The 27,972-nt window shown below is 39.1% G+C and overlaps 1 protein-coding gene across 1 annotated transcript; it reads right to left on the bottom strand.

Moving 5' to 3' along the window:
* Window positions 1–8,057: 8,057 nt before the first annotated feature.
* CXHXorf66 (chromosome X CXorf66 homolog) lies at window positions 8,058–11,803 on the bottom strand. Its single transcript, XM_078064764.1, has 3 exons — window positions 11,716–11,803; window positions 10,435–10,591; window positions 8,058–8,931 (listed from the first exon to the last, which is right to left on the bottom strand). The coding sequence occupies exons 1-3, from the start codon at window positions 11,801–11,803 to the stop codon at window positions 8,058–8,060; spliced, it is 1,119 nt and encodes a 372-aa protein (XP_077920890.1).
* Between the last annotated feature and the right edge of the window lie 16,169 nt (window positions 11,804–27,972).

Genomic DNA, 27,972 nt, shown 5'->3' with positions numbered 1-27,972 from the left:
TTTGGGGTTTTTCTGTGTATCTTACATTTCCCTCATGTAGTTACACAATGACCTTTGGCATAGTTTGAGGAAGACGTATGCTTATTTCAATTTCTTCCTCAATTGTAGGGATGGCAAATATATGGCACATATGTTGTCACTCCCCACTCCCAAGTTCATAGCAGACAATGCTAGTCAATCTTGGTACTCTTTGTCACTGAATTTGGAAGTAATCCCATGATCTTTTGCAATCCTGCCTTCTGCACAGCTGTGTGAATAGATCAGAGTAATCACCTGAGATGGAAGCCTTTTGTCATTCTTGTTCTAACCTTTAGAGTTCACACCTGTCTTAGTCAAGGATCAGTGGTGACAAGGAGTACAAACTCATTGAAACCAGTTTAAGAAAGGGACATTTATTTTAAGAATACAACAGACAATATTACAAATGTCTGGACTATGAAGAACAGTCAAGCCATAGAGTGATCGAAACTAGAATTGGCAAGCAGAAACAGCTTGCTTGCTCTTTCTCTCAGTGACCACATAGTGTCTCTCTTCTATGCTTCTCTGTCTCCTCTTTCTTTTGACTGTTATCTACTTTCTACCTAACATGCCTTCCCAGCCCTACTCTACATGTTATTTAATTCAAGCATCCTCATAGTTCTCTCTCTAGAGTTTCTGTGTCTCTTACTGAAAATCCTCAAGAAACCACATCTGATGACCAACTAAGTTTTGGGCTTCTAGGAAGTAGCCAGTTGTCTACTTTTGGTTCTTCAGGGGAGTGGCTGTTAGGGGAGTGGAATCACATTGTAGGAAGGGCTGTCCCTCTCAGAAGCTATAAGCTTCTCCAGGTTAAAGCTGAAGAAGTTGACAAATTGACTATCTAATCTGCTTACATATATTCTCCTATTTGTCCCCCCTGAGTTGCCAGATAAAATACAGGATGCCCAATTAAATTTGAATTTCAGGTTAATTATGAATATTCTTTGACATATGCATACCAAAAAATTATTCATTGTTTATATGAAATTCACACTTAACTGGGCATCCTGTATTTTTTTTAAGATTTATTTATTTTAGACAGAGAAAGAGAGCATGAATGGGGGGAGGAGCAGAGGAAGAGGGGGAGAGAGAGAGAAGCAGACTCCCTGCTGAGTGCTGAGCCTGATGCAGGGCTTGATGTGGGGCTCCATGCAGGCCTCCATCTCACTACCCTGAGATGGTGACCCAGGCTGAAATCAAGACTCAGCTGCTTAACCAACTGAGCCACCCAGGTGCCCCGGCATCCTGTATTTTTATTTGCTACATCTGTCAATCCTATCCCTGAGTCCTCCTCCTTTGGACTCACTCCTTGAGCTGTTACAGTGACATTTTTCCAGTAAGTCAGTAGCTGTTACCCTAGAGTGTGGGTAAAAATCCTAAACTAAAATATCTCTATTAGAGATTCAGTGTGGCCACAGCAATAGTGCAAGCTTAGAATATTGCACGTTTTACTATTATTGGTTCTATATTTGAAGACTTGCTATTTTCTTTCAGGCTGATCTTAGTAGAGATTTTTTTTGGGGGGTGGACTATCTCTTCCACAGAATAGAAGCTGGGGGCGCCTGGGTGGCTCAGTCGGTTACGCGTCCGACACCTGATTTTGGCTTGGGTCATTATCTCAGGGTTGGGGGGATCCAGCCTCTCCTCAGGCACGGTGCTCTGTGCTCAGCGAGGAGTCTGTTTGAGATTCTCTCTCCCTCTGCCCTTCTCCCACCTCAAATAAATAAATAAATAAATAAAATATTTGATAAAAAAAAGAATAGAAGCTGTTTGGGGACAGAGTCTGACTAATGTTACTTCTGTGTACATCACTCAATAGTGTTTAGAGCATCATGAATATATAACAAATGTCACAATTGCAAAAAATAACTTTCCTGTAAGAGTTTCTTAAAAGAAGTTAAAGTGGTGTTGACCAGGACTTGTGGCTCTTGGGTAGGATTTGTTTCAGGTTTTCAGGACTACTCCTTCCTCTTCAATAACCAAATCAAAAACAATATAGTGATTACAGAGGCCTGATTTATTCATTAGTGGCTGGCTAAGACCCAATAACCCAACACCACGTGCCATTATGAGGTTGATTGTAGCTGCCACTTACACTTTCCACTTAGGAAGGGGGCCTCCAACTTTCCACTGGAATTGTAATCTTGGGGCCAACCTGTATATTCGTGTATGGAGAGAGTGTCTACTTGCCCAACCCGCACAATGGATGAGGACCCCAGAGCTGTCTCACATACCCAGTCACAGGTTGTGCAAAGAGCAGGGCAAACATGAATCACCCTTCAAGGCAGTGACCTTATCTGCTAGTGACGTGTGACCTAATGCATGTTAACCTCTGAATAATCAGATTAGTCACTCCTTTTCCTAGGGGGAGGAGTCAGTGCAATTGATGAGTGTAAAGGACACATTCCTTCTTAAGCACTCCCCTCATATTTTTCTATTATTTGATCTTAACTATTTTTTAGGCAATAGCAACCTTTTTTTTTTTTTTAAGATTTTATTTATTTGAGAGAGAAAAAAGAGAGAGCACATGAGTGGGGGTGGGGGAGGGGCAGAGGGAGAAGGAGAAGCAGACAGCCGCCTGAGTGGGGCTCGATCCCAGGACCCTGAGATCGTGACCTGAGCTGAAGGCAGATGCTTAACCCACTGAGCCACCCAGGTGCCCCTAGGCAATAGCAATCTTCACCAAGTATATTAGTTTCCTAGGACTGCCATAGCAAAGTACCACAAACTGGGTGGCTGAAACAACAGAAAAATATTATCTCACAGTTCTAGAGGCTAGAAGTCTGAAATCAAGGTGTCAATAGGGTCATGCCCCCCTCTGAAGGTGCTTAGGGAAGGATCTTTTCCAGGTCTCTCTCCCAGCTTCTGGTAGTTTCTTGGCTTGTAGCAGCATAACTGCAAACTTCACATGGCATTCTCCCTGTTTGCTTGTCTGGGTCCAACTTCCCCCTTTTATAATAGCACCAGTAATATTGGATTAGAGGCCCACTCTACTTATGGTATGACCTCATCTTAACTAATTATACCTGCAATGACCTTATTTCCAAATAAAGCTACATTCTGAGATACTGGGGGTTAGGACTTCAACATATGAATTTGGTGGAGAGACATAATTCAGCCTATAAACCATGTATCTCTTGCAGCATCTCCTGGATTTCTTTCTCCTCTTATTCAAGTACTTCTTACAAAGTGTTTCAATGTGGAGGTTTGTGTGGCAGACCTTCTGAGGCCTTATGCTTGAATAAAACTTGATCCATATTACCTTGGTACAACAGAGGTATATAACAAAATGTGAGCTTTAGAAAAAGAAACTAACAAAATCTGGCATATATACCGGACCCATGGGATGTCATAGCCACACAAAAATATTTTTTCCATCCCGTCCAGCATCAAGTACCTACTTAATGAATAGGGGAGGTGTTCTTTGGGAGAGTGGCTACAACATAAAAGTGATTTAAAGCTCTAGAGCACCATAAATCTCTATTTTATACATGTATTGTTTGGTGCATGGTAACAGTAAATGAAACAAGAAAAGTGGCTTGAATTAAAGTATAGTAGTTCAGACTGATTTGCTGATAGTCTACTAGTCTAGTGATTGTCATATGGATCCTGAAATAGCTTACCCCTCATCACTTCAGTTTTTTAAGTGGGTATGTAATATGCTGTTATTATTTCTTTTTTCTTAAGATTTTTAAAATTTATTTATTTGAGAGAAAGAGAACACAAGCGGGGGAAGGGGCAGAGGGAGAGAGAGAGGGACAAGCAGACTCCCCGCTGAGCAGGGAGCCCAACATGGGGCTCGATCCCAGGACCCCAGCATCATGACCTGAGCCAAAGGCTGACACTCAACTGACTGAGCCACCCAGGCACCCCTGCTCTTCTTATTTCTTATAGTAACCTCAAGTGATCAGCACAGAAAGCTTTATTTTCCACAATTCCACTCTTTGTCATTGCCGTTCTTTCAACAAAACTAAGGTTTATAAAAGAGACTTGTTTACACAACAGAGATATATTCCTTTTGCCAACAACTATCACTTTCAGAAGTTGACTGCCTTTATTGTTAATAATCTATAATATCTACCATTAGTTTTATAGTACATTAGAATTTTATTTAACTTAGCTGTGAATGCCTTTATATTTATTTAGATGAACATGTGGAAATTAAAGATAAAAACCTCAGTCACATTCTTATGTTCCAGTTTGTAGTCAAGCAATTTAACATTGATTTTCTTATTTATTTATTTTTTATTTTTATTTTTTTAAAGATTTTTTTCATTTTTAAGTTATCTCCACACCCAATGTGGGGCTTGAATTCACAACCCTGAGATCAAGGGTCGCATACTATACTGACTGAGCCAGCCAGGCCCCCCTTGATTTTCTTATTTTGCAAAATGGCAGAGAGATACAATCCACTCTTAATATTTCCAGGACTAATTATTCCAACCATTCATCATAATAGGTCTTTGTTTCTTCTTTTACTCTTTGCAGTTACCTGCCTTTGGTCATTTCAATAAATTATTAAAAAATAGTCCATTTTGCTAGGAAAATAGGTGACTAAGGGAAGAGATTGATGATAGAGGATATATATGAATTTTTTTATTATCAGTAAATTTCTACTATTCAGAGAAAACGGCTATATTGTTTCTATATTTTATTTTTTAAAGTAAAATACTTATATATGACATTTGTCGCAATTTATTTTTTCTCCTTCCACAGTCTTTTCAATGTGTTATTTTTTTTTTTTAAAGATTTTATTTATTTATTTGACAGAGAGAGAGAGACACAGAGAGAGCAGGAACACAAGCAGGGGGAGTGGGAGAGGGAGAAGCAGGCTTCCCACTGAGCAGGGAGCCCAACGCGGGGCTCGATCCCAGGACCCTGGGATCATGACCTGAGCCGAAGGCAGACGCTTAACGACTGAGCCACCCAGGCGCCCCTCAATGTGTTATTTTGATTCAGGCACATAAGGTGATAATTCTAAACAAGTAGAGCTATCTGAAAGTTCTTAGATGTAAGCTATAATTAGCCCTTGCTTATTTTAAAAATGGCCCTTTCCATGCATTATATAAATAATTGCAAAACTAATTAATCATGCTTAAACCTTGTTTTCTAAGGTCACAGCAGCACAGGAATAATTGAGGGTTGTATATTGAGTTCCAATTAAGGAGATACTTGGCTGAAGCTCCAACAGAGCTTTTTTCTGACTTCTCTTTTCCTTCCTTTGCTACTTTTAATTTTTAGGGGTTGCACGCAGTGTGGCAGGGACTGCAGGATTTGGGGAATTGATAAAGCTGAAGACTTTTACTAAGTCCCTGCTTGACACTACCATAAACATCCCATCTGCGGTGTATCACTTCTTTCTGGCCACTTAAAGATCTGTGATCCCTGGCACCATGCCATGCTCATCTGGCCTCCCCACCCCTGATAAAAAGTGGTCTTCTTGCTGAATGAAAGTACCTTCAGCTCTTTAAGCTCCCCTTTCCCACTGGAGGATAGAAGGGAGGATCTCAAAGCATCGTTTCAGCTCCATGATCATATAGTTTCATGTAGAAAATATATGTGAGAAATGTTTGAAATCTAACCTTTTTAAGTGATGGGTTTTTAGAAAGAGCTGTACTAAATAAAAGGAGCAAAATATAATTCATTTCAGTCCCATAGCCAGGAGCAAGGTATAAGTTGTGGAGATGAGTGTTAAGGAAGGTGGATTCAACAGGAAGAGAGTGGGGATGGTCTGAGAGGGAAGTGCCACGTTTGAAATTGGCTTCACAGTGCCTTCTGAAGGGAGAATGGAAATGTAAGGAAGCCATGGGCCCACTGAACACATGATCCTGACTTGCTGAACAGCGGAAAAGAAAAAAGAGCGAGATAGAAGGAAGGAGCAAGGTACCATGAGAGATGAGACAATGCTGTAAGAAAGCCAGGAAATAGAAGCTCTCTTACTTAAATCAGGACATTTCCAAGAAATACTGAAGACTGTCTGTTAAAGTGATAGGACTTAGTTATTTTAATTATTAGCTTGGGTGAGTTTCCACTAGTAAACTTTTTTTTTTTTTTTTGCTAAAGTTCTTCTCTGACTCATAGTACATATTTTTATTACTTATTTTATACTGGCTTTATGTATGCAGCCCCCATTAATGCATTAGAATTTTGCATATTGACTGAGCTTCAAATATTCTGTAGAATCCTACTCTATAATTAAATGTGGTTTAGAAGGGAACATAGATACTCATGCATATAACTTGTTCTTAAGATGTCATTATCATTGGTTATCACTGGCAGTTAGTCATTTTAATTAGATATTAATATTCACAGATTTTAAAGTATTACAAATCTCTAGACTTCAAAATGGGAAAGGGAATAGAGCTTAGATTATTTGGTTTTGCCTACTAAGATGTTGGTTGAATTTAAACTGAAAACCGTACAATTTCAACTTTTACTATTTTTGAGGCTACTAACAACTCAGATTAACTCCAAAATCTTTGCACAATATGAAGCCAGATTAGCCAGTGAAATTGTAATTTTGAAACTCAGCCTCAGATGCTGTCAAATGCTGGTCAGATCATCTGAACAGAGCAGCCATTAAAAAAAAAAATTAGGAGATGGATGGGGAAAATTGAATACTGACTGGATAATTGCTATTAAGGAATTATTGTTAATTTTTAGGTGAGATAATGGTAGTGTGTGCATGTACTTTTTTAAAAGTAATCTCTACATCCAACATGGAGCTCAAACTCACAACCCCAAGATCAAGAATCACAGGCTCCACCAATAGAACCAGCCAGGCGCCCCTGTGTGTATGTATTTTTTAAAAGTCATCATCATTAGAGATATAAATGGGAAGGGGAATGGATAAGAGTATAAATGAAATAAGGTTGGCCACGTAATGATAACTGTTGAATCTGAGGAATACTTATATGGGCGTTCATTATACTACTTGCTCTATCTACTTTTGTATACGTTTGAACTTTTAAAAATAGTAAACAGTTTACAATTTTAATCAGAACTTTCACTTGTATTTGTGAATTTTAAAAAGACCAGGCTTTTCTAACCGAGAAAAATTCTAACCCTTTCTAGTTTGTCTTTTAAAAAAGGGCAATACCAGTAGGAAATCAAGTCCATAGCGCCCACAATGCTTTTTATTTATTATTTTTTTTGTTAACATGACCTGATTAATTTTATTGCATTCAATATTTCTTTTTTTTTTAAAGATTTTATTTATTTATTTGACAGAGAGAGAGAGTGAGAGAGGGAACACAAGCAGGGGGAGTGGGAGAGGGAGAAGCAGGCTCCCAGCTGAGCAGGGAGCCTGACGTGGGGCTCGATCCCAGGACCCTGGGATCATGACCTGAGCCGAAGGCAGACGCTTAACGACTGAGCCACCCAGGCGCCCCACAATATTTCTTTTTTTAATTAAAGAATAATTGACATACAATATTGTATTAGTTCCAGGTATACAGCATAGTGACTCCATATTTGCATACCTTATTAAATGGTCACCGCAGTAAGTAGCAGTGAAGGAGACAGTGATGTTAGAAATGGCTATCAGGAGTTTCCCTAAAGAACTAAGCACACAAGAGCCATTTCTGCCAAGCACTGGGCACTACAGGAAGACAGTCTTAAACTGTGAGGACTGTGTGTAACTATTAAAAAATCAACTTAAAAAAAAACTTAATTGGGTTGAGACTTCATGTGAGGGCTAATCCAAGGGAAATAGGAGTCCAGGGTACCCATCTTGCAATTCCTTTTTAGATTTGCATGTGTGTGTATACTCATGGTTCCCATCCAAGTGACCAGATCTAAGTAAGACACATATAAGGAGCCTTTTGCCTCTAGAATGCAATAATAATTACAGTCAAGTCATTTGTTATGCCATGCATTTAATTACTATTTTTTAAATAAGTTGCTTCCAAGATGGGTAAGACTAATCTCAATAATGATTGCAAATAGATTTCCTGCTATCAGTGTTTTAAAGGTGGTGAGCATAAAATAGTTGGTATAAGTTTGCTTTATCACATGTGGTTTTTATTTTTATTGAGTCCTTAATTATCTTGGATGCCTTTAAGGATAACTTTGTTGCATTTTATGTTGCAAATAATGGTTATCTCCCTATCACTGTCATCACTGTCATATGTCGGGATATCACTGCTGCTCACATTGTCACAGGATACATTGTCTCTGTAATCTCCCTTATGAAAGGACTTGGAAAAAGACTTCGCTTCACTTGGAAAAGGTGAGTTTTGAGCATTTCTGTCCTTTGTCTCAGAAATATTGACCAAAGGCTCAGAAGAATTTCGGCAAACTAGGCATTTTTCCTTATAGCATCGACAAGTCTTGATTAACCGAGGCCTAGATAACATGCCTGCCTTACCTGTACTAACTGACCTTTTTAGATTACGATGTCTAGGGCATTTGGTTAGTTTCTGTAAACTGGACCGCCTGGGTGGCAAGATTTGCTTTTGTGAATGGGATGGCTTGGTTGGCCTGACTGGATGTTGTAGACTGGCTGGCCAAGGTGGCCTCACTACCTTATTTGGATAGGATGAACAGGCCTGGCCACCTAGCTTACGGGCATGAGCTAGCTTATGTGCCTTTTCTAGATTACGTGTTCTATATGACTTCCTTCGGTGGGTTGACCTGAATGTTTTTTGTGGGCTTGATGGCTTATGTAACTTTTCTCGACTTGATAGCCTGTTTAACTTTTCTGTACTAGATAATATACATTGCTTTCCTGGACTCGAGGTCCCGATTAACTTTTTGGCACTGGATGGTATGGATGACTTTTCTGCACTTGAGGGCCCAGAAGACGTGTCTATACTAGATAGCATGGATTGTTTTTTTAGACTGCATGGACTGGCTATCTTGTATTCACTGAATGATCTGGATGACTTGGCTGTCACATCTTCTTTCTTGAGCCTGAAAATATAGAAAATTTGGAATATGACATCTTAAAACAAAAGAGTACTATTGCTATCACCAGAAAACACAGGCTACTATGTCAGTTTAGACTTAATTGGTCTTTTTTTAGCTCTGGTAGAAAAATTGAACACAGTAAGAATTGGAGTATGGTAAAAGCCATGACTTGGGTTATAGATATGAACTCATGCTGAATACTTTTTATTTTTCTTGAGAGTATATTTCAGATGCATTAGATAATCATATAGCCTACATATGGAATGACACAAAGTTGTTTCAAGTCTACTGTTGAGAAGGAAAGAGAGCTTCACTTATTCTAGAAATTAAACTTTAAAAAAAGTCACAGGTTGGGGGTGCCTGGGTGGCTCAATCAGTTAAGCATCTGACTTTGGCTCAGGTCATGATCCCAGGGTCCTAGGATGGAGCCCTTCATCAGGCTCCCTGCTCAGCAGGGAGTCTGCTTCTCCCTCTCCTACCCACCCCCCCGCCCTGTGCTCTTTCTCTCAAATAAATAAAATCTTTTTAAAAAAAGTCACAGGTTGATATGCAACTCATAGACAACTGTCACAACTTGTCATCAGGAAAGAATAAACTCTTCAGACCATATTCGCTGTTTCCTTCCTATCATATTTACACCATCAAGTTATCTATCCATGCATACTTATATTCACAATATTCCTCTAAAACTAAAGGAATAGAGCATTGGTGTATTTTAGTCATCGGTCCTTATATTGGGAAATTTTTAGGGAACCACTATATCAGGGCCAGCCTGATTCTCCTATGTGAAAGGCAGGGAATGAGACAAGAACAACAGTGAATAATTTTTGCTATTATGTCTTAAAATGGTAGATTATCCAAAATGTTTTATTGTTTTTGGAATACAGAGACCCAACTCCCTCTCTCTCCCCTTCTTTATTTTCTTTTCAAAAATTTTTTTATTTTTTTAAAAGATTTTATTTATTTATTTGACAGTGAGAGAGCACAAGCAGGGGGAGTGACAGGCAGAGGGAAAGGGAGAAGCAGGCTCCCCACAGAGCAGGGGGAGCCCTATGTGGGATTCGATCCCAGGACCCTGCGATGATGACCTGAGCCGAAGGCAGTCGCTTAACCAACTGAGCCACCCAGATGCCCTCTTTTCAAATTATTTATTTAAATTCTAGCTAGGTAACATACAGTGCAATATTGGTTTCAGTCTCTCCCCTTCTTTATTCTCCCTGTCTTATTTGGATAGTCAAGCCCTCTTTTCCTAGACTCAATTTATAATGAAATTAATAGCCTGGGGCTCAGCTGAACCCTCAGTTAAGAGATAGCTTTAGAATACGCTAAAATTGATAATGTACTTGAGAATATTTAAGAGCTGATATTATTGAAGTGAAGGTATCCACCCACAAGATTAACTCCTTAGAAGTCTGGGGTTAACATTAAGTAACCACAACAGCAGTGAAATCTCCACTATATGTATACACACAACTTGCATTCTTAATTTAAGGGTGTAAAACTTACGTTCCTGCTTTGGGTGCCTCGTTGCTCATACAATTGTAATGGAGAAAACAAAAACAGGTAAAGACAAAAGCTATGATCATAATACCAATTATGATAACGAGTAGACGTCTCCTAAAGTTGTCCATTTTGGTCTCCATTGATTCAACGTGCTTAGCTCCTGTCAAAGAGATTGTTTCACCAGAAAATGTGTTATCTTCCATTTGATAGTGATTTGCCACTAAAGGTCAAAATCAAATCTTTTTACCAGTGATTTTTTAAAGCATGATAAGTGTTCCACTGTCATTTTCCTCCCTCTATCACATCCCCAGCCACAGTCTAGATGCCAGATCTCTGGCTAATCAGTACAATTACCTTGGTTACCCCTGCATCATGGTTTGCTCACCCCATTACCTAGGTTTTTGAATGTATGTATGTCTTGCACATGTGAATGTACTTGAGCGTTAATGTTTGTGTGTGAATGTATATGGTGGAAAAGGGGGTAGGACAAGAAAAACTCTTGTTGAAGCCTACTATATGTTAGGTACCATACTAGATTAGTTGAGGGCAGGGGTTGGTGGATTTGGGTGGGGAAGGGGAGTGAAGGGGGACAATATGTCTATACCCTATGCTTCTGTGCTGCTTGGATTTTTCACACAGAAGTAAAACTCTCAGGTGTTTTCCTATAAATTCTTTTTTTTTCCTATTTTTTTATGTTATGTTAATCACCATACATTACATCATTAGTTTTTGATGTAGTGTTCCATGATTCATTGTTTGTGTATAATACCCAGTGCTCCATGCAGAACGTGCCCTCTTTAATACCCATCACCAGGCTAACCCATCCTCCCACCTCCCCGCCAGAACCCTCAGTCTGTTTTTCAGAGTCCATAGTCTCTCATGGTTCGTCTCCCCCTCCAATTTCCCCCCCTTCATTCTTCCCTTCCTGCTATCTTCTTCTTTTTTTTTTTAACATATAATGTATTATTTGTTTCAGAGGTACAGCTCTGTGATTCAACAGTCTTGCACACTTCACAGTGCTCACCATAGCACATACCCTCCCCAATGTCTATCACCCAGCCACCCCATCCCTCCCACCCCCCACCACTCCAGCAGCCCTCAGTTTGTTTTCTGAGATTAAGAATTCCTCATATCAGTGAGATCATCCTATAAATTCTTAAAGACCTACTAATGGTAACATCCAAGAAACAGCAGATTTCTTAAACACAGCTAGCTTGTCTAATTAAAGCTCAAGTGCATAATATAATAGATCCTAATTTCTAAATTTTAAGGTTAGGCACATACCTGTAGTAGAAGATCCATTAGTTTGGTTTGTATTTAAACAACTGTTTGTCCAAAGGGACAAAAGTAGGACATAAATAAAAAGATTCATGTCCAGGGATTTGTTCAAATGTTTCTTCTACCAAGGAAACTACTGTATTTGATAGGGTTCAGCCTGTTCTAGGGGTTTATGACATCATTGTCATTTTGTGTCATATTCTGACAACATAATCTCACCATGGAGAAGCCCAAGCTTCTGTGTATAAATACTGTCAAATGATTTTTAACAATTTATTTCTCCACATCAAATATTCTATCAAATTCAAATCAAGAAGTTTGGGGCATTATTAAAAGCGTAGAGGGAGATATTTAGAGAAAATAGGGAAAATGGGATTGCTTTAGATATTGAAGAACTATTTCTCCTTATTAAATGGTAAGGGGGCACTTTTCAGCCTTGTAGTAATTCTTAAGTGTTATAGGGATTAAATCATCCTGGGGTATAAGTCTGTAGGATTTTTTTGTTGTTGTTAACAAAATTAAGATATTATAAAACAGTAGTAGTTAAAACAGTATGGTACTGGCATAAAAATAGACACATAGATTCAATGGAATAAAACAGAAAACCCAGAAATAAACCCACAATTATGTGGTCAATTAGTCTTTGACAAAGGAGGAATGAATATACAATGGGAAAGCTGGACAGCCACATGCAAAAGAGTGAAACTGGACCACTTTCTTTCACCATACACAAAAATAAACTCAAAATGGATTAAAGACCTAAATGTGAGACCTGAAACTATAAAAAATCCTTGAGGAGAGCACAGGTAATAATCTCTCTGACAATGGCTATAGCAACACTTTTCTAGATATGTCTCCTGAGGCAAAGGAAATAAAAGCAAAAATAAACTATTGGGACTACATCTAAATAAAAACTTCTGTACAGTGAAAGAAACAATAAAAACAAAAAAAAAAACCCTTAAAAGTCAACCTACTGAATGGGAGAAGATATTTGCAAATGATTTATCCAATAAAGGGTTAGTATCCAAAATATATAAAGAACTTAGACAACTCAACACCCAAAAAACAAATAATCCAATTAAAATATGGGCAGAAGACATGAACAGACATTTCTCCAAAGAAGACATACAGATGGCCAATAGACACATGAAAAGATGCTCAACATCACTCATCATAGGGAACTGCAAATCAAAACCACAATGAGGTATCACCTCACAGCTGTCAGAAGGGCTAAAATGAAAAACACAAGAAACAAGTATTGGCAAGATTGTAGAGAAAAAGGAACCCTCTTGCACTGTTGGTGGGAATGCAAATTGCTGCAGCCACTGTGGAAAACAGTTTGGAGGTTCCTCAAAAATTAGAAATAGAACTACTCTACAATCCAATCATTGCACTACAAGGTATTTTCCCCCCAAAATACAAATACACTAATTCGAAGGGATACAAGCACTCCTATGTTTGTTGCTGCATTATTTACAATAGCCAAACTATGGAAGCAGCCCAAGTGTCCACTGATAGATGAATGGGTAAAGAAGAGGTGGTATATGTATACAATGGAATATTATTCAGCCATAAAAAAATGAAATCTTGCCATTTGCAATGATATGGATGGAGCTAGAGAGTATAATCCTAAGTGAAATAAGTCAGTCAGAGAAAGACAAATACCATATGATTTCACTCATATGTGGAATTTAAGAAACAAAACAAATGAACAAAGAAAAATAAGGCAAACCAAGAAACAGACTCTTAAATATAGAGAACAAACTGATGGTTACCAGAGGGAAGGTAGGTGGGGGGATGGGTAAAATAGGGGATGAGGATTAAAGAGTACACTTATCATGATGGAAAAAAATAATAAAATGATAAAAAAGGGTGAAAGGAAAGTAACAATTACAATTCATATCAAGGTTTGGTATGATACAGAGAATCTCATCTTTTCCTCAAGATCTCATCTTTTCCTTGTGAACTATTAAGTTTCAGAGTGCCCAAAACTATTCTTTTATAATACAGTAACTGTTTTTTCACTTAAAAATAAATTGTAATGGGGTGCCTGGGTAGCTCAGTCAGTTAAGTGTCCGACTCTTGATTTTGGCTCAGGTCATGATCTCGGGGTCCAGCCCTGCATGGGGCTCTGCGCTGGGTGTGGAGCCTGCTTAAGATTCTCTTTCTCCCTCTGACCCTCCCCCCAAATTGTAATGATTAGTGAATGCCAGTGAAAATAATGATGTCTGTGGTTAATATAAGGCAGTAAAGATTAGAAATCAGTGTTCTTTTTTTTAAAAAGATTTTATTTATTTATTTGAGAGAGAATGAGAGAGAGAGCACGAGAGCGGGGAGGATCAGAGGGAGAAGCAGACTCCCCACTGAGCGGGGAGCCCGATGTGGGACTCGATCCCAGGACTCCAGGATCATGACCTGAGCTGAAGGCAGTTGCCCAACCGAGTCACCCAGGTGCCCTAAAAAAGATTTTATTTTTAAGTAATCTCTATACCCAACGTGGGGTTCAAACTCACAACCCTGAGATCAAGAGTTGCATGCTCTATTGACTAAGCCAGCCAGGCGCCCCTAGACCTCGGTGTTCTTAATGCTTTGAAATTAATGTTGAAAAGCTGAAATTCATTCTTTTGATTAACTTGACTGCCACACTGAGCATATCTGTGTATTGCTCCCTTAAAATGTTCAATATTTGGTTGCTGATTAGAAGCTGTCTGTATTCAACTCCTCTATTGTTAATTCTGAAGTGTTATTTACACATTGTTACGGTGCACCTTCCCTTGGTTCCTTTCTCTGTTTATTAAATCTACCATTTGACAGAATAAGCACCAGGTAAATCAAAGAGGTGCCTTTGTTCTGTGTGGTTATTGTGCTGCTAAAGCAACTATGGCTGCTGCCACAAGTCTCCAGAATAAAACCTGACTCTGAGCAAGTATAAAACTCTAGGGACAAGCATAACCCTACCCAGGGTGGCTATCTATATTTTCCAATGTACAAGTCCCCAAATATACTATTTGAAAGGCAACTTAATGTTTTGGCAAAAAAAAATGAATATTACTGAGGGATTGGGTCTTGTCAATTTTCCTAAGCCACAATAGCCACTCACAAAATTTAAGTTTTCTTTTTTTTAAAAAAAGATTTTATTTATTTATTCGAGAGAGAGCGAATGTGAGTATGAGAAAGTGAGAGAGGGCACAAGCAGGGGGAAAGGGTAGAGGGAGAGGGAGAAGCAGACTCCCCACTGAGCAGGGAACCCGATGGGAGGCTCGATCCCAGGACCCCGAGATCATGACCTGAGCCAAAGGCAGATGCTTAACCAGGTGCCCCAAAATTTAAGTTTTCAAATAAAATAATTGAAATTAACTTTTCCCACCTCTTATACTTCAGTAACCTTATTTATCTGTCAGGAAAAAAAATTAAGGTTTGAATAGTTTTAACCTTTTTATTGAGCTGCTGCTAACCATCAAGCTGAAGCTCAGTCCAATCATTCATTTATTCAGTAAACATTTATGGAGTGTTCCTATAATGCAGATACCATGCTTAATGCTGCAGATCCCAAAATAGGCAAGATAAAAATTCCTGTACCCCTGGAACTTATATTCCAGTACAGAATACAAGTAATTACAAGATAGTGTGAAGTGGGCTATATTAAGACTAAGCACAGTCCTTGGGGAGAGAAAGATCATTCTAACAATGATTGGAAAGTATGGATTAGAAGGGACCTCAGTTTGTTGGGGAGACCACTAGGAAGAAGAGAGAAGATGTTTACCAAAATTGAGGTACTGAGGATAGAGATAAATGGATGAATTTTTAGAACTATTAAAAGAGATTGAATTGGTTCGTGACTGTTCAAGGGAAGGAAAGGGAAGAGTTGAGGATAGTTCAGAATTCTGGCTCAAATAACTGAGTGACTATTGGTCCTATTCATTGAGACAGAGGACACAGGCGAAGTTGGAGCTTTGAGGAGAATGGGGGTAGTAGAAGTTGATGAGTTCAGTTTGGGTTATGTTGAGCTTAAGGTTTTTATAAGATATCCAAGTACACATGTCCAGAAGCCAGTTAAATATATGGACTTGAAGTTCAGAAGATGGATTCCAGCATCAGCATCTAGATGGATCAGCATCTAGAACAGGCTTCTTAACACTTTTTGTGCCATTGGCAGTCTGGGGAAGCCTGTGAACCCTGTCTCAGAATAATATTTTTAAATGTACAAAATGAAATGCATAGGATTATAAATGAAGTGAATTATACTGAAATAGTTATCAAATACAAAAATTGTGATGTAATACATGTAATTATTGACTCATTAAATAAAGAGATCTAGCGGTGGATCTAATAACTACTATGAACTGAAATAATGATAAGCATAAAAAATATTTTGAGATATTTGTAACAAATATAATATATTAAACTATATATGATTTCTAATAATGGCAAAGTCACAGACTTTGGTTATACTACCATGGTTTGTTGCCTACATTCATAATTGGGAGAAACACTAAATTTTCATTAGAAATTGGTGAAAATAAAAAATCTGTTGGGGCGCCTGGGTGGCTCAGTCGTTAAGCGTCTGCCTTCGGCTCAGGTCATGATCCCAGGGTCCTGGGATCGAGCCCCGCATCGGGCTCCCTGCTCCGCGGGAAGCCTGCTTCTCCCTCTCCCACTCCCCCTGCTTGTGTTCCCTCTCTCGCTATGTCTCTCTCTGTCAAATAAATAGATAAAATCATTAAAAAAAAAAATCTGTTTCTACCCGTTCAAGTTTACAAATTGTCTGAATTTGATTCATGTACCCAAGTCAGAAACCCAGTCTAGAAGGTAACTGAAGCCCATTGGAATGGATATGATCAACCCAAGGAGAGAAGGTAGAGAGGGAAAAGTGCCTAGGACCAAACCCCGAGGAACCTCAACATTTAGAAATTGAGTAAAGGAGGCTGATCTAGCAAAGAAAATCAAGAAAATCCATATGATTTCACTCATATGTGAAATTTAAGAAACAAAACAAAGGAGCAAAGGGGGAAAAAAGGAGAGAGGCAAACCAAGAAACAGACTCTTAACTCTAAGAGAACAGACTGATGGTTACCAGAGGGTGGGCGGTCGAGGGATGGGTGAAATAGGTGATAGGGATGAAGGAGGGCACTTGTGATGAGCACCTGGTGATGTATGGAAGTGTCGAATCATTATATTGTACACCTGAAACTAATATTACACTGTATGCTCACTAACTGGAATTTAAATAAAAACTTAAAAAAAAAAAAAAAGAAGTGGCAGAGAGGTAAGGGGGAAAACCAAGAAAGTATAAGGTCCTAGAAACCATGAGAAGAGAGTTGTTTAAGATATAAGGAGTAGTCAACATGAAAAATACTACTAAATGTCTGCAAAGAAGTTAAAACGGATTGAATAACGAAAAGGTCACTAGTGATCTAAGCAACAGCACTCTTTCGGTGGAAAGGTAGAGCCAGAGGCCAGATTTCAGTGGGTTGAAGAGTAATTGAGAGCTAAGTGAAGTCCGTTGGTGTAGACAATTCTTTCAAGTTTGATTGCCAAGGGGGAAAGTAGGGCGATTGCTAGAGGGGTATGGTAGCCCTAGGGAGTACATTTTGTAAAATGGAGAAGCCCAGCTCAAATAAAGCTGATGAGAAAGAGCTAGTGTGGGGGAAGGTGGTGAAGCCACCAAACAGAGAGGAGATAGAGGCTGGCTCCTTAGTGGGGCAGTATAGAATGTGATGTCCAGAACTTCACTGCTCCCAGTGGACAGAATTGCAGATCAAAAAGCTGTAATCTGATACAGAGCCATTGAAGGTGGGAGTAAGGATGGGAATAGGGGCTGGGGGAGGAATTTGAAGAATTTCTATCTGATGGCTTCTGTTTTCCTAGTGAATGACAAGGGGACTCATCCTTTGCGAGTAGAAAGGGCAGAGGTTTGAGGACTGGGGAGAGTTTTGGATTGATGCTATGGAGAACAGAAAGACTGAAGAAACTATCTGATGAGATATGGTTGGGATTTTTGCCCTTTCTCTGGCTTAGTGAGAAAAATATGTTTCCTTTAATGATAAAGTTATCTCTATGGTAGTTGATGTGTTTATTAAGCTAAAAAATTAATCAGCATAATGAATACTACTTTGGAAGTAACTAAGGGCTGCTACATAATGTAGCAGTCAACTTTCTAAAAAGTTTTCCCTGACAACCATATTCTGTGGATATATAACTAGTGGACCAGTACATACTGTTCAAGGAGCTGAATCATCTTGGAACTCTGAAGTCTAGGCCCTTAAAGCAGGGTAACCACAACACCTTTGCTTGGTAGATGCTCCAGTCTCCCTTTGTTCAGCCTGTCCTCTGCCTGCCCTAATTTCAGCTTCACATATGAACAAGGACAGTCTATTTGTAGGAAAATTTCCCTGAGAGGTGTGTGTGGTTGGAGGATTCTGTGGCAATGGGGAAAGCACAGTGCATTTTCCCAAATGGACTGGCTCTTTCAATTTTGTGTTGCATGACAATAAATCATTCTCAAACATTTATTGAGGGCTTCTTATGTGCCTTTGGCATTTCAGTGGTAGAGACAATTGAGGGGAGTGGGAAACGGACATTAAAAAAAAAACAGGCAGTGATAGATACTATAAAGGTTCTGGGAAAGTCAATAACAAGTTTGATTTCATCAAGAGGGTCAGGGGAAGCTTTCCTAAGGAAGCAGCACTAGGGCAGAGTTCTGAAATATGAGTGAGAATGAATTAAGAAAAGAATGTCCTAAGTGGAGGAGACATATAGGCAAAGGCCCTGTGGTGGGAGGGAGAGGAGTAAGTTGGAGACCCCACAAGAAGGTAAGAGAGTGGAGACTAGAGAAGTTTGGGCCTTGTAGGTCAACTTAAGTGCATTGGCCTTTATTCTAAGAACAGTGGGATTTCATTGAAGAGTTTCTGGCTTAGAGAGTGGCATAATAAGATCTGCATTTTAGAAAAATCGCAGTAGCTGTTGTATGGGGAATAGATTGGAGGGGCACAAGTAGGAGAAAGTAGTAAGATAATTAGGAGGCTGTTACAGTAGTGATAGTAGATGGTGGCTTGAAGCATAGTAGTGGTGGTGAAGATGGAGAAAAACTGATGAATTTGAGAAATAGTTTGATGGTGGGTAGGACTTGATGGGTTTGCAATGGGACATGAGGTGGAGAGGGGTATCAAGGTTGATTATTCGTTCAACAAAAAACTTGTCTATTATGTGACAAGAAGCTTTGTGTTAGGCACAGAGCATTCAAAAAGACATAGTTCCTACCTTCAAGGAGTTTGAAATCTAATGGGAGAGACAGGTAAATAACCAATCACTATGCAGCACGTGACAATGTCATGCAGGTGTGATGTCACAGGAACACACAAAAAGAGTATCTATTCAGAGTGGGGACCCCTGGAAGAGATGACCCTTGAGATGAGATGTGTGGTTTTTTAAAAAAATTTTATTTATTTGAGAGAGAGAAAGAGCATGCGTGCGCAAAAGAGCACACACGAGCAGGGGGAGGGGCAGAGGGGGAGGGAGAAGGAGAAGCAGGCTCCCCACTGAGCAGGGAGCCCTATGCCACCCCGGGCTCAATTCCAAGACCCTGAGATCATGACCTGAGCCAAAGGCAGACACTTAACCAACTGAGCCACCCAGGCGCCCCATGAGATGTGGTTTTTAATTCATTTGTTTTTTAGTATGAGTAGGAATTCCTTGAACCCAAAAAGGAGGAAAAGAATGTTGCATTGCAGACAGATAAATCAACATGTGCAAAAAATTGTTGAGGGAATTTCTTTTACATGTGGCCAAAATGAAGAATGTGGGGAGAGATAGCAGGAAATGAAGCTGCAGTGGGTGAGCAGTGTAACCCTTACAAAAGGCCTTTCTTTAAGTCTTTTTCCTCATCTCTAAAATGAATAGAAAAGCAATAAAAGGACATGGCTTATAAGGGTAGCAGTCTTTGAAATCATACTTTTGGGATCATTGAAATAGAACAAAATTAAATATTCTTTGGAAAATACAACTCACTTTTACCCTGAAGCTCTAAATAATTCTGCTCAAATACCTTTTAACAGTATAAAGATCAGAAAATGTTATTTTTATACAATGTTATATATCAGTTATATCTCCATAAAGATAGAAAGAAAACTAAAAAAGCAGAATTTTATTTTAGTACTTTTTAAATAATATGATCTTAATTTAGTGCTTATAAAGTGAAAGAATATATTTGTCAACTCTAAGATCAGTTCTTCTTCTAGTGATGGGTAGTTGGTAGACAATATCCTTTTTTAAACAGTATCATTGACTGTATTACCTATGGTGTACTTTTCATCTCCATGACTTATTTATTTGACAGCTGGAAGTTTGTATTTCTTAATCCCCTTCATTTAGCATAATACCCCTCACACCTATCCATATTGTCACAAATGGAAAGATTTCATTCTTTTTTATGGCTGGGTAATATTTCATTGTGTGTATGTATATATACCATATCTTTTTTATCCATTCATCTATTGATGGACACTTAGGTGGCTTCCATGTCTTGACTGCAATAATGCTGCAATAAACATAGGGGTGCATATATCTTTTCAAATTAAGGTTTCATTTTCTTTGGGTAAATACCCAGAAGTGGAATTACTGGATCAGGTGGTATTTCTATTTTTAATTTTTTGAGGAACTTCCATAGTGTTTTCTATAGTGGCTACACCAATTTATATTACCACCAATAGTGCACCAGGGCTCCCTTTTCTCCACATCCTCACCAACATTTGTTATTTTTTGTCTTTTTGATGCCAGCCATTCTGACTGGTGTGAAGTAATATTTCATTATGGTTTCTCTTTTTTTAAAGATTTTATTTATTTATTTATTTTAGAGGGAGGGAGTGTGTTCATGAGCAGAGGGAGGGGCAGAGGGAGAGGGAGAAGCAGACTCCCCACTGAGCATGGAGCCCAACATGGGGCTCCATCCCAGGACCCTGGGATCATGACCCAAGCTGAAGGCAGAAGCCTAACCAGCTGAGCCACCCTGGGGCCCCCACTGTGGTTTTGATTTGCATTTCCTGATGATTAGTGATGTTGAGCATCTTTTCATATGTCTGTTGGTCATCTGTATGTCTTCTTTGGAAAAATACCTATTTAGGTTCTCTGCCCATTTTTTAATCTGATTTTTGGTTTTTTTTGGTGTTGGTTGTATAAGTTCTTTATATATTTTGGATATTAACCCTTTATCAGATATATCATTTGCAAATATCTTCTCCCGTTCAGTAGGTTGCCCTTTTTTGTTGTTGTTGATGGTTTCCTTCACTGTGCAAAAGCTTTTTATTTTGATATAGTCCCAATAGTTTATTTTTGCTTTGGTTTCTTTTGCCTGAAGGGGCATATCCATATATATATTGCTAAGGCTGATGTCCATGAGATTAGTGCCTATGTTTTCTTTTAGGAGTTTTATGGTTTCAGGTTTCACATTTAGGTCCTTAATCCATTTTGAGTTCATTTTTGTGTATGGTCTGGGAAAGTGATCCAGTTTCATTCTTTTGCATGTAGCTATCCAGTTTTCCCAGCATCATTTATTGAAAAGATTGTCTTTTCTCCATTGTATATTCTTGCCTCCTTTGTCATAGATTAATTGACCATATAACTGTGGGTTTCTTTCTGGACTCTTTATCCTATTCTGTTGATCTATGTGTCTATTTTTGTGCCAGTGCCATACTGTTTTGATTGCTATAGCTTTGTAGTATATACTGAAATCTGGGATTGTGTTACCTACACCTTTGTTCTTCTTCCTCAAGATTGCTTTGGTTATTAGGGTGTTTTGTGGTTCTTACAAATTTTAGGATTATTTGTTCTAGCTCTGTGAAAAATGCTATTTGGTATTTTGATAGGGATTGCATTGAATCTGTAGATTGCTTTGCGAAGTATGGACATTTTAACAATATTCTTCCAATCCATGAGCATGGCATATTTTTCCATTTGTTTCTGTTGTCTTCAATTTCATTCATTAGTGTCTTATAGTTTTCAGAGTATAGGTCTTTCACCTCCTTGGTTAAATTTATTCTTGAGTATTTTATTATTTTTGGTGCAGTTATGAATTGGATTGTTTCCTTAATTTCTCTTTCTGTTACTTTATTATTAGTGTATAGAAATAGAACAGATATCTGTATATTAATTTTATATCCTACTTCTTTATGGAATTAATTTATTCTAATTTTTTTGGTGGAGTCTGTAGGGTTTTCTATATACAGTATCATGTCATCTGCAAATAGTGACAGTTTTACTTCTTCCTTACCAATTTGGGTACCTTTTATTTCTTTTTCTTGTCTGATTGCTGCAGCTAGGATTTGCAGTACTATGTTGAATAAAAGTGGTGACAGTGGACATTCTTATTCTTGATCTTAGAGAAAAAAAATTGAGTTTTTCACAATTGAGTGTGATGTTAGCTGTGGGTTTTTTTTATATATGGCCTTTATTATGTAAAGGTATGTTCCCTCTAAACCTACTATTTTTTTTAAAGACTTTATTTATTTATTTGACAGAGAGAGACACAGCGAGAGAGGGAACACAAGCAGGGGGAGTGGGAGTGGGAGAAGCAGGCTTCCCGTGGAGCAGGGAGCCCAATGCAGGGCTTGATCCCAGGACCCTGGGATCATGACCCGAGGCGAAGGCAGACGCTTAACGACTAGCCACCCAGGTGCCCCTAAACCTACTATGTTAAGAGTTTTTTTTTTTTAATATTTTATTAATTTATTTGACAGAGAGAGACACAGCAAGAGAGGGAATACCAGCAGGAGGAGTGGGAGAGGGAGAAGCAGGCTTCTTGTGGAGCAGGGAGCCCGATGCAGGACTCCATCCTAGCACTCCAGGATCATGACCTGAGCCGAAGGCTGTCACTTAAGCAACTGAGCCACCCAGGCGCCCTCTACCGTAATCTTGATTTCCCTTTTTCTACTAACTTTGAGCTTTGTTTGTTCTTTTTCTAGTACATTTAGCATAAGGTTAGATTATTTATTTGAGGTTTTTCTTGTTTATTGAGGTAGGCCTGTATTGCTATAAACTTCTCTCCTAGAACTGCTTTTGTTATTTCCCAAAGATTTTGGACCATTGTGTTTTTATTTTCACTTGTATCCACGTATTTTTTATATTCATTCATTCATTCATTTATAAGTAGGCTCCACACCCAGCGTGGAGCCCGACATGGGGCTTGAACTCACAACTCTGAGATCAAGACCTGAGCTGAGATCAAGAGTTAGATGCTTTACTGACTGAGCCACCCAGGTGCCCCGTCTCCATGTATTGTTTGATTTCCTTTTTGATTTGTTCATTGACCCATTGGTTGTTTAGTAACATGTTGTTTAGCTTCCACGTGTTCGTGTTCTTTCCAGTTTTTTTTCTTGTAATTGATTTCTAGTTTTATGCCATTGTAGTCAGAAAAGATGCTTGATATTAGTTCAGTCTTCAATAGGCAATATCGTAAAGCCAATATTTCAGAAATAGCTTCCAAATTAATTTGAATATTAACATATTCACAATGGCTACAGAAACACTTGTCTTTTTTTTAATTTTTTATTTATTTTTTAAACTTTTTATTTATTTATTTGACAGATAGAGACATAGCGAGAGAGGGAACACAAGCAGGGGGAGTGGGAGAGGGAGAAGCAGGCTTCCCGCTGAGCAGGGAGCCCGATGTGGGGCTCCATTCCAGGACCCTGGGATCATGACCTGAGCCGAAGGCAGACACTTAACGACTGAGCCACCCAGGTGCCCGACACTTGTCTTTTTTTTTTTTTTTTAAATTTTATTTATTTATTTGACAGAGAGAGACACAGCGAGAGAGGGAACACAAGCATGGGGAGTGGGAGAGGGAGAAGCAGGCTTCCCGCGGAGCGGGGAGCCCGATGCGGGGCTCAATCTCAGGACCCTGGGATCATGACCTGAGCCGAAGGCAGACGCTTAATGACTGAGCCACCCAGGCGCCCCGACACTTGTCTTTTTTTAACACAAATACATATGATTTTATTTGTAGGTTTACATGACTGGCGTGTTAGAGAAATTCATTTCACTAGAAATTCTGGGGTAGGATTTTGGGGGTGCCTGGGTGGCTCAGATGGTTAAGCATCTGTCTTCTGCTCAGGTCATGATCTCTAAGTCCTGGGATCAAGCCCCAAGTCGGGTTCCCTGTTCAGTGGGGAGTCTGCTTCTCCCTTTCCCTCTGCCTCTCCCCCTGCTCATGCTCTCTCTCTCAAATGAATAAATACAATCTTTAAAAAAAAAAGATATTCTGGGGTAGAATTTTGATTAAAATTGTGCATAAGAGATGTACTTTAAAATCCCATTTGTTGCTTTGGATTTGTTATTATTATTATTGTTGGCAGAACTAGGCTGATGCCCGGTGAAGCACTTGCCTCTGGCACAAAATTTAAGGGGTGCTCAAACACTCAATAATACAGATAAATAATATTTTAATGCAATATTTTAAAATCAAAGTTAATGTAAAAAATCCATGATGTACAAAATATCAAACATTTTAAGTAAAGATAAGATCTGACCCTGTACTTGCTCCCTAGTTCTGTCTCTACATCTTCATCCTGCAGAGCTATCCTTAGTCTTGTCCACTTTAGGAACAGTTTTGTAAAAGATTTATTTATTTATTTGAGAGAGAGAGTGCTGCATGGGGGTGGGAGGGGCAGAGGGAGAGAATCTCAGGCAGACTCCCCACTGAGAACGGAGCAGGACTTGGGGCTTGTTCTCTTGACCCTGAGATCATGACCTGAGCCGAAGTCAAGAGTTGGACAGTTAACCGACTGAGCCACCCAGGTGCCCCAACAGTTTTTTTTTTTTTTTTTTTAAATATCCTTGTCCACTTTAAAAAGCAGAGGGGCAGGGTCAAGGACTCAGCCAGTGCTTTCAAACAGGGCTTTATCCTCAAGACTTCGAGAAATCTCTCTAGGTCATCTTCCCCAGGGCTGCGCTCCTGGGCTTCTGTTTGCTGATTTTCTGTAAAGAATGCCTGTTTCTGCTTTCTTTATCCTTGGCTGTCCACAGCCGAACCCTTGCCACTTTCCTGATTTTCCCCCTTTTATCTGATTGTCTTGCTCCCGAAGTTGGCCAGCATCGTTCCCATTGGAATCAGTAGTATTCAAGCTTGTCGTAGCTCCCACAAGGCAAGTTTGAATCCTCTACCCTTTTCCTGGTGAGACACAGGAACAACCGGTCTGTGGTTTCTACCTCATGGTTTTCTACTGCCCTCCTCTGGGCCTTAATTGCCAGTGCAATCCCATCTCTGGCTTTCAATTTTTTTCCCATTAGATTTTTTTAATTAAAAAAATAATATATGCACCTTATAAAAATCTCAAGCCACACAGATGTATTTCAGCATTCCTTTATCCCTTTGGTTCTTCTGACCCCTTGAAAATTGTTCTAAATACTCCTTACTCATGGCCTGCCAAGATGCCTGAAATCTTCATCTTTATTTTTAATTGCATTTTAAAATTGCATGAGGAATATATTAGTCTATTCTCATTATGAAAAATAAAAAATACAGAAATATGCAGAATGAAAAATTATAGAATCCTTTCCTTTACTATGCCACTCTTTCGCCATTCTGGAGATAATGACTCAAAGTTTCAGGTGTGTCTCTCAGATCTTTTTCTACACATTTACGTACATACCATGTACATAAGGCACACACACATACTAAACAGAAATGGGATCATCCTGTAAGTATTGTTTTTTAGGGTTTTAAAATTTACACAACTGTTTGGACCCCCATGTTCACAGCAGCATTATTCACAATAACCAAAAGGTGGAAACAACCCAAATGTTCATCAACAGATGAATAGATAAACAAAATGTGGCATATGCATACAGTGGGATATTATTCACCCTTAAAAAAGAATTAAATTCTGAGATATGCTACAATCTGAAAGAATCTTGAAGATAATTATGCTATGAAATAAGCCAGTCACAAAAGGCCAAATACTGCATAATTCTACTTATATGAGGTATCTAGAGTAGTCAAATTCATAGAGACAGAAAGTAGAATGGTGGTTACCAGGGGCTGGGCAGAGGGGAGAATGCAAAGCTATTATTTAATGGGTACAGAGTGTCAGTTTGGGGTGATAGAAAAGTTCTGTAGATAGTTGTATAGCAGTCTGAATGTATTTAATGCCACTAAATTCTGCACTCAAAAGGGTTTACATGGTAAATTTCATGTTGTGTGTATTTTACCTCAATAAAAAATAGAAAAAATTGCTCAACTAATACCTAAATGATTTCCTTGTAGAAGACTCACATGTAAACATTATAGTGTAAGGCACGAGTGACCCCGTTGACTGCTTTCCCTCCTCCATCCTATTCTGCTCTCCCCAGATAATGGCTTTCAGACAGTCTGGTGTGTGTCCTTTCAATTACTTTTTTGTGCATTTACATACATTACAGAGCGTAGGTCTGGAGCCAGCCTGGGTTAATAGGGGCTTCTGAATGGGGGCTGCACTGAGTATTAAGTTAACTAATACATGTATAGCAGATAATACCTGTGACATTAAAAGCAGAAAGCAGGGACTGGAAGGAATTTGAGGATGGGGGCCAGAAAGGACAGCAGAGGAGCCCAAGAAAAGAAAGTGAGAGGCTGCCAATCAAATCTAACATTCATCTTTATGGAAAAAAAAAGTAGAGGAGATACAAGGAAACACAGATTGAAGCATAGTAATAAAGGAGAATTTAATACACTACTCTCATTACAAGACAAATCAAATAGACAAAGTTATTAAGGAGGTAGAAGCCACAAACGACATAACAGAGTCGATCTTGTCGATACATATGGAACTTTGCACCCCCTCTTTTTTCTCACAGCGTGATGACTTTTTTTTTATCTGCTTTGAACAGGGAATCCATTATTTTGGAAAAGTACTTTTCCACCCCTCAAGCTAGTCCTAATAAGGCCCAGCAATCATAAAATTCCTCCCTCCAAGCCATAAGGGTGGGCATGTGGCTCAGGCTAGACCAGTAATAGTTTTCTATCTCTGGCCATAGTGATTGGTTTGTAGCTGGCCATATGACCCAGGAGAGGCCAATCAGAGGTCTCCACCCAGTTTTTTCAAACAACTAGGATGTGAATTCAAAGTTGCCTGTGCCATGGCCCCTGCTGGCCAGAGTAAACTAATTTGAAAGAATAAAACTGTCATAAAGAGAAACATCAACATGAATGATGGAGAGAGTTTTCCAAGGAGAGTCACAATTCCAGTTGTTCCTGAGGCCACTGCATCACTGCCTTTTTGGTGGCCTGATTATATGTATCCATATAGTCCCTCTTTTTATTTTGCTGATTGGAATTGGGCTTATGTCAATAGCAACCACAAGATTTTGAACTAATATAAATTGGTGTAGTGTGTGTGTAAACAATAGGATGATACCACAGGGGTCCCTGAGCTATAAATTCAGATCAATAGGCCAAAGGCAGGCCCAACATGCTTGGTGTCAGGACAGTAGCCCCCCACTTCACCTCTGTAGCACAGGACAAGCTACTGACTTAGAATGAAATGAGGCCAGTGTTTGCTGGAATTTCAAATTCCTCCCACCAGCAGTTACCAGCACACTTCCTCTTTGCAGACTTGAGCGTTTCAGAAAAGAAGGCTGTTATCAGCTTTCCCTTCTTATGCCCCTGTGCTTGCCAATATGACTTTCCTGCCAGTGCAAATGCATGTGTGTTCTCTCCTACACACACTCACAACATGTGTCCAAATGTGTACCCTCAAGGGCCTTCACAAACATATACATAAATATATGACACTTCAGGTGAGAACTTGGAGGAAGTATCCGTAGGACTAGAAATTATGTTTTGTTTATTTTTTGATCTCATATGCCCGTTAATGTGCTCTAGTTATTACCACATAAAGGGAAGAAAGCAATTTTGATCTCAACTGCCTGTCCAATCTCAATTTATTCAGTCATAGACATTAATGAGTTTGCAATAGGTCGTTTTCTAGAAGGTCTTGAACATCCCCAAAAGATCTTGACAGTCCAGTATCCATTTAACTGTTCTTTGCCTGTTCTGCCATCGTGTGGACAAGGAACACAAATGCTATGGAGATAATGATCCAACTTTCATTTGAAAAGTGTTCTAATGATTAGAGATATTTTTCCCTTCAGGGGTGGAGGAGAAGGGGGAAGGACACTGGGAGAAAATATGAGTCCCAAATCGAGGAAGATTGCCTGCTTTCACTGAATCTTTACAACCGGTTCAGGCTGGAGGGTTTGCTCAACTGAACGCAGCGTCTCTCTGAGGAGCTA

Source organism: Halichoerus grypus, chromosome X (genome assembly GCF_964656455.1).
Source record: "Halichoerus grypus chromosome X, mHalGry1.hap1.1, whole genome shotgun sequence".
Lineage (NCBI taxonomy): Eukaryota > Metazoa > Chordata > Mammalia > Carnivora > Phocidae > Halichoerus > Halichoerus grypus.
The sequence above is the reverse complement of the archived record's forward strand: the minus strand, read 5'-3'. Positions and strand labels throughout refer to the sequence as shown.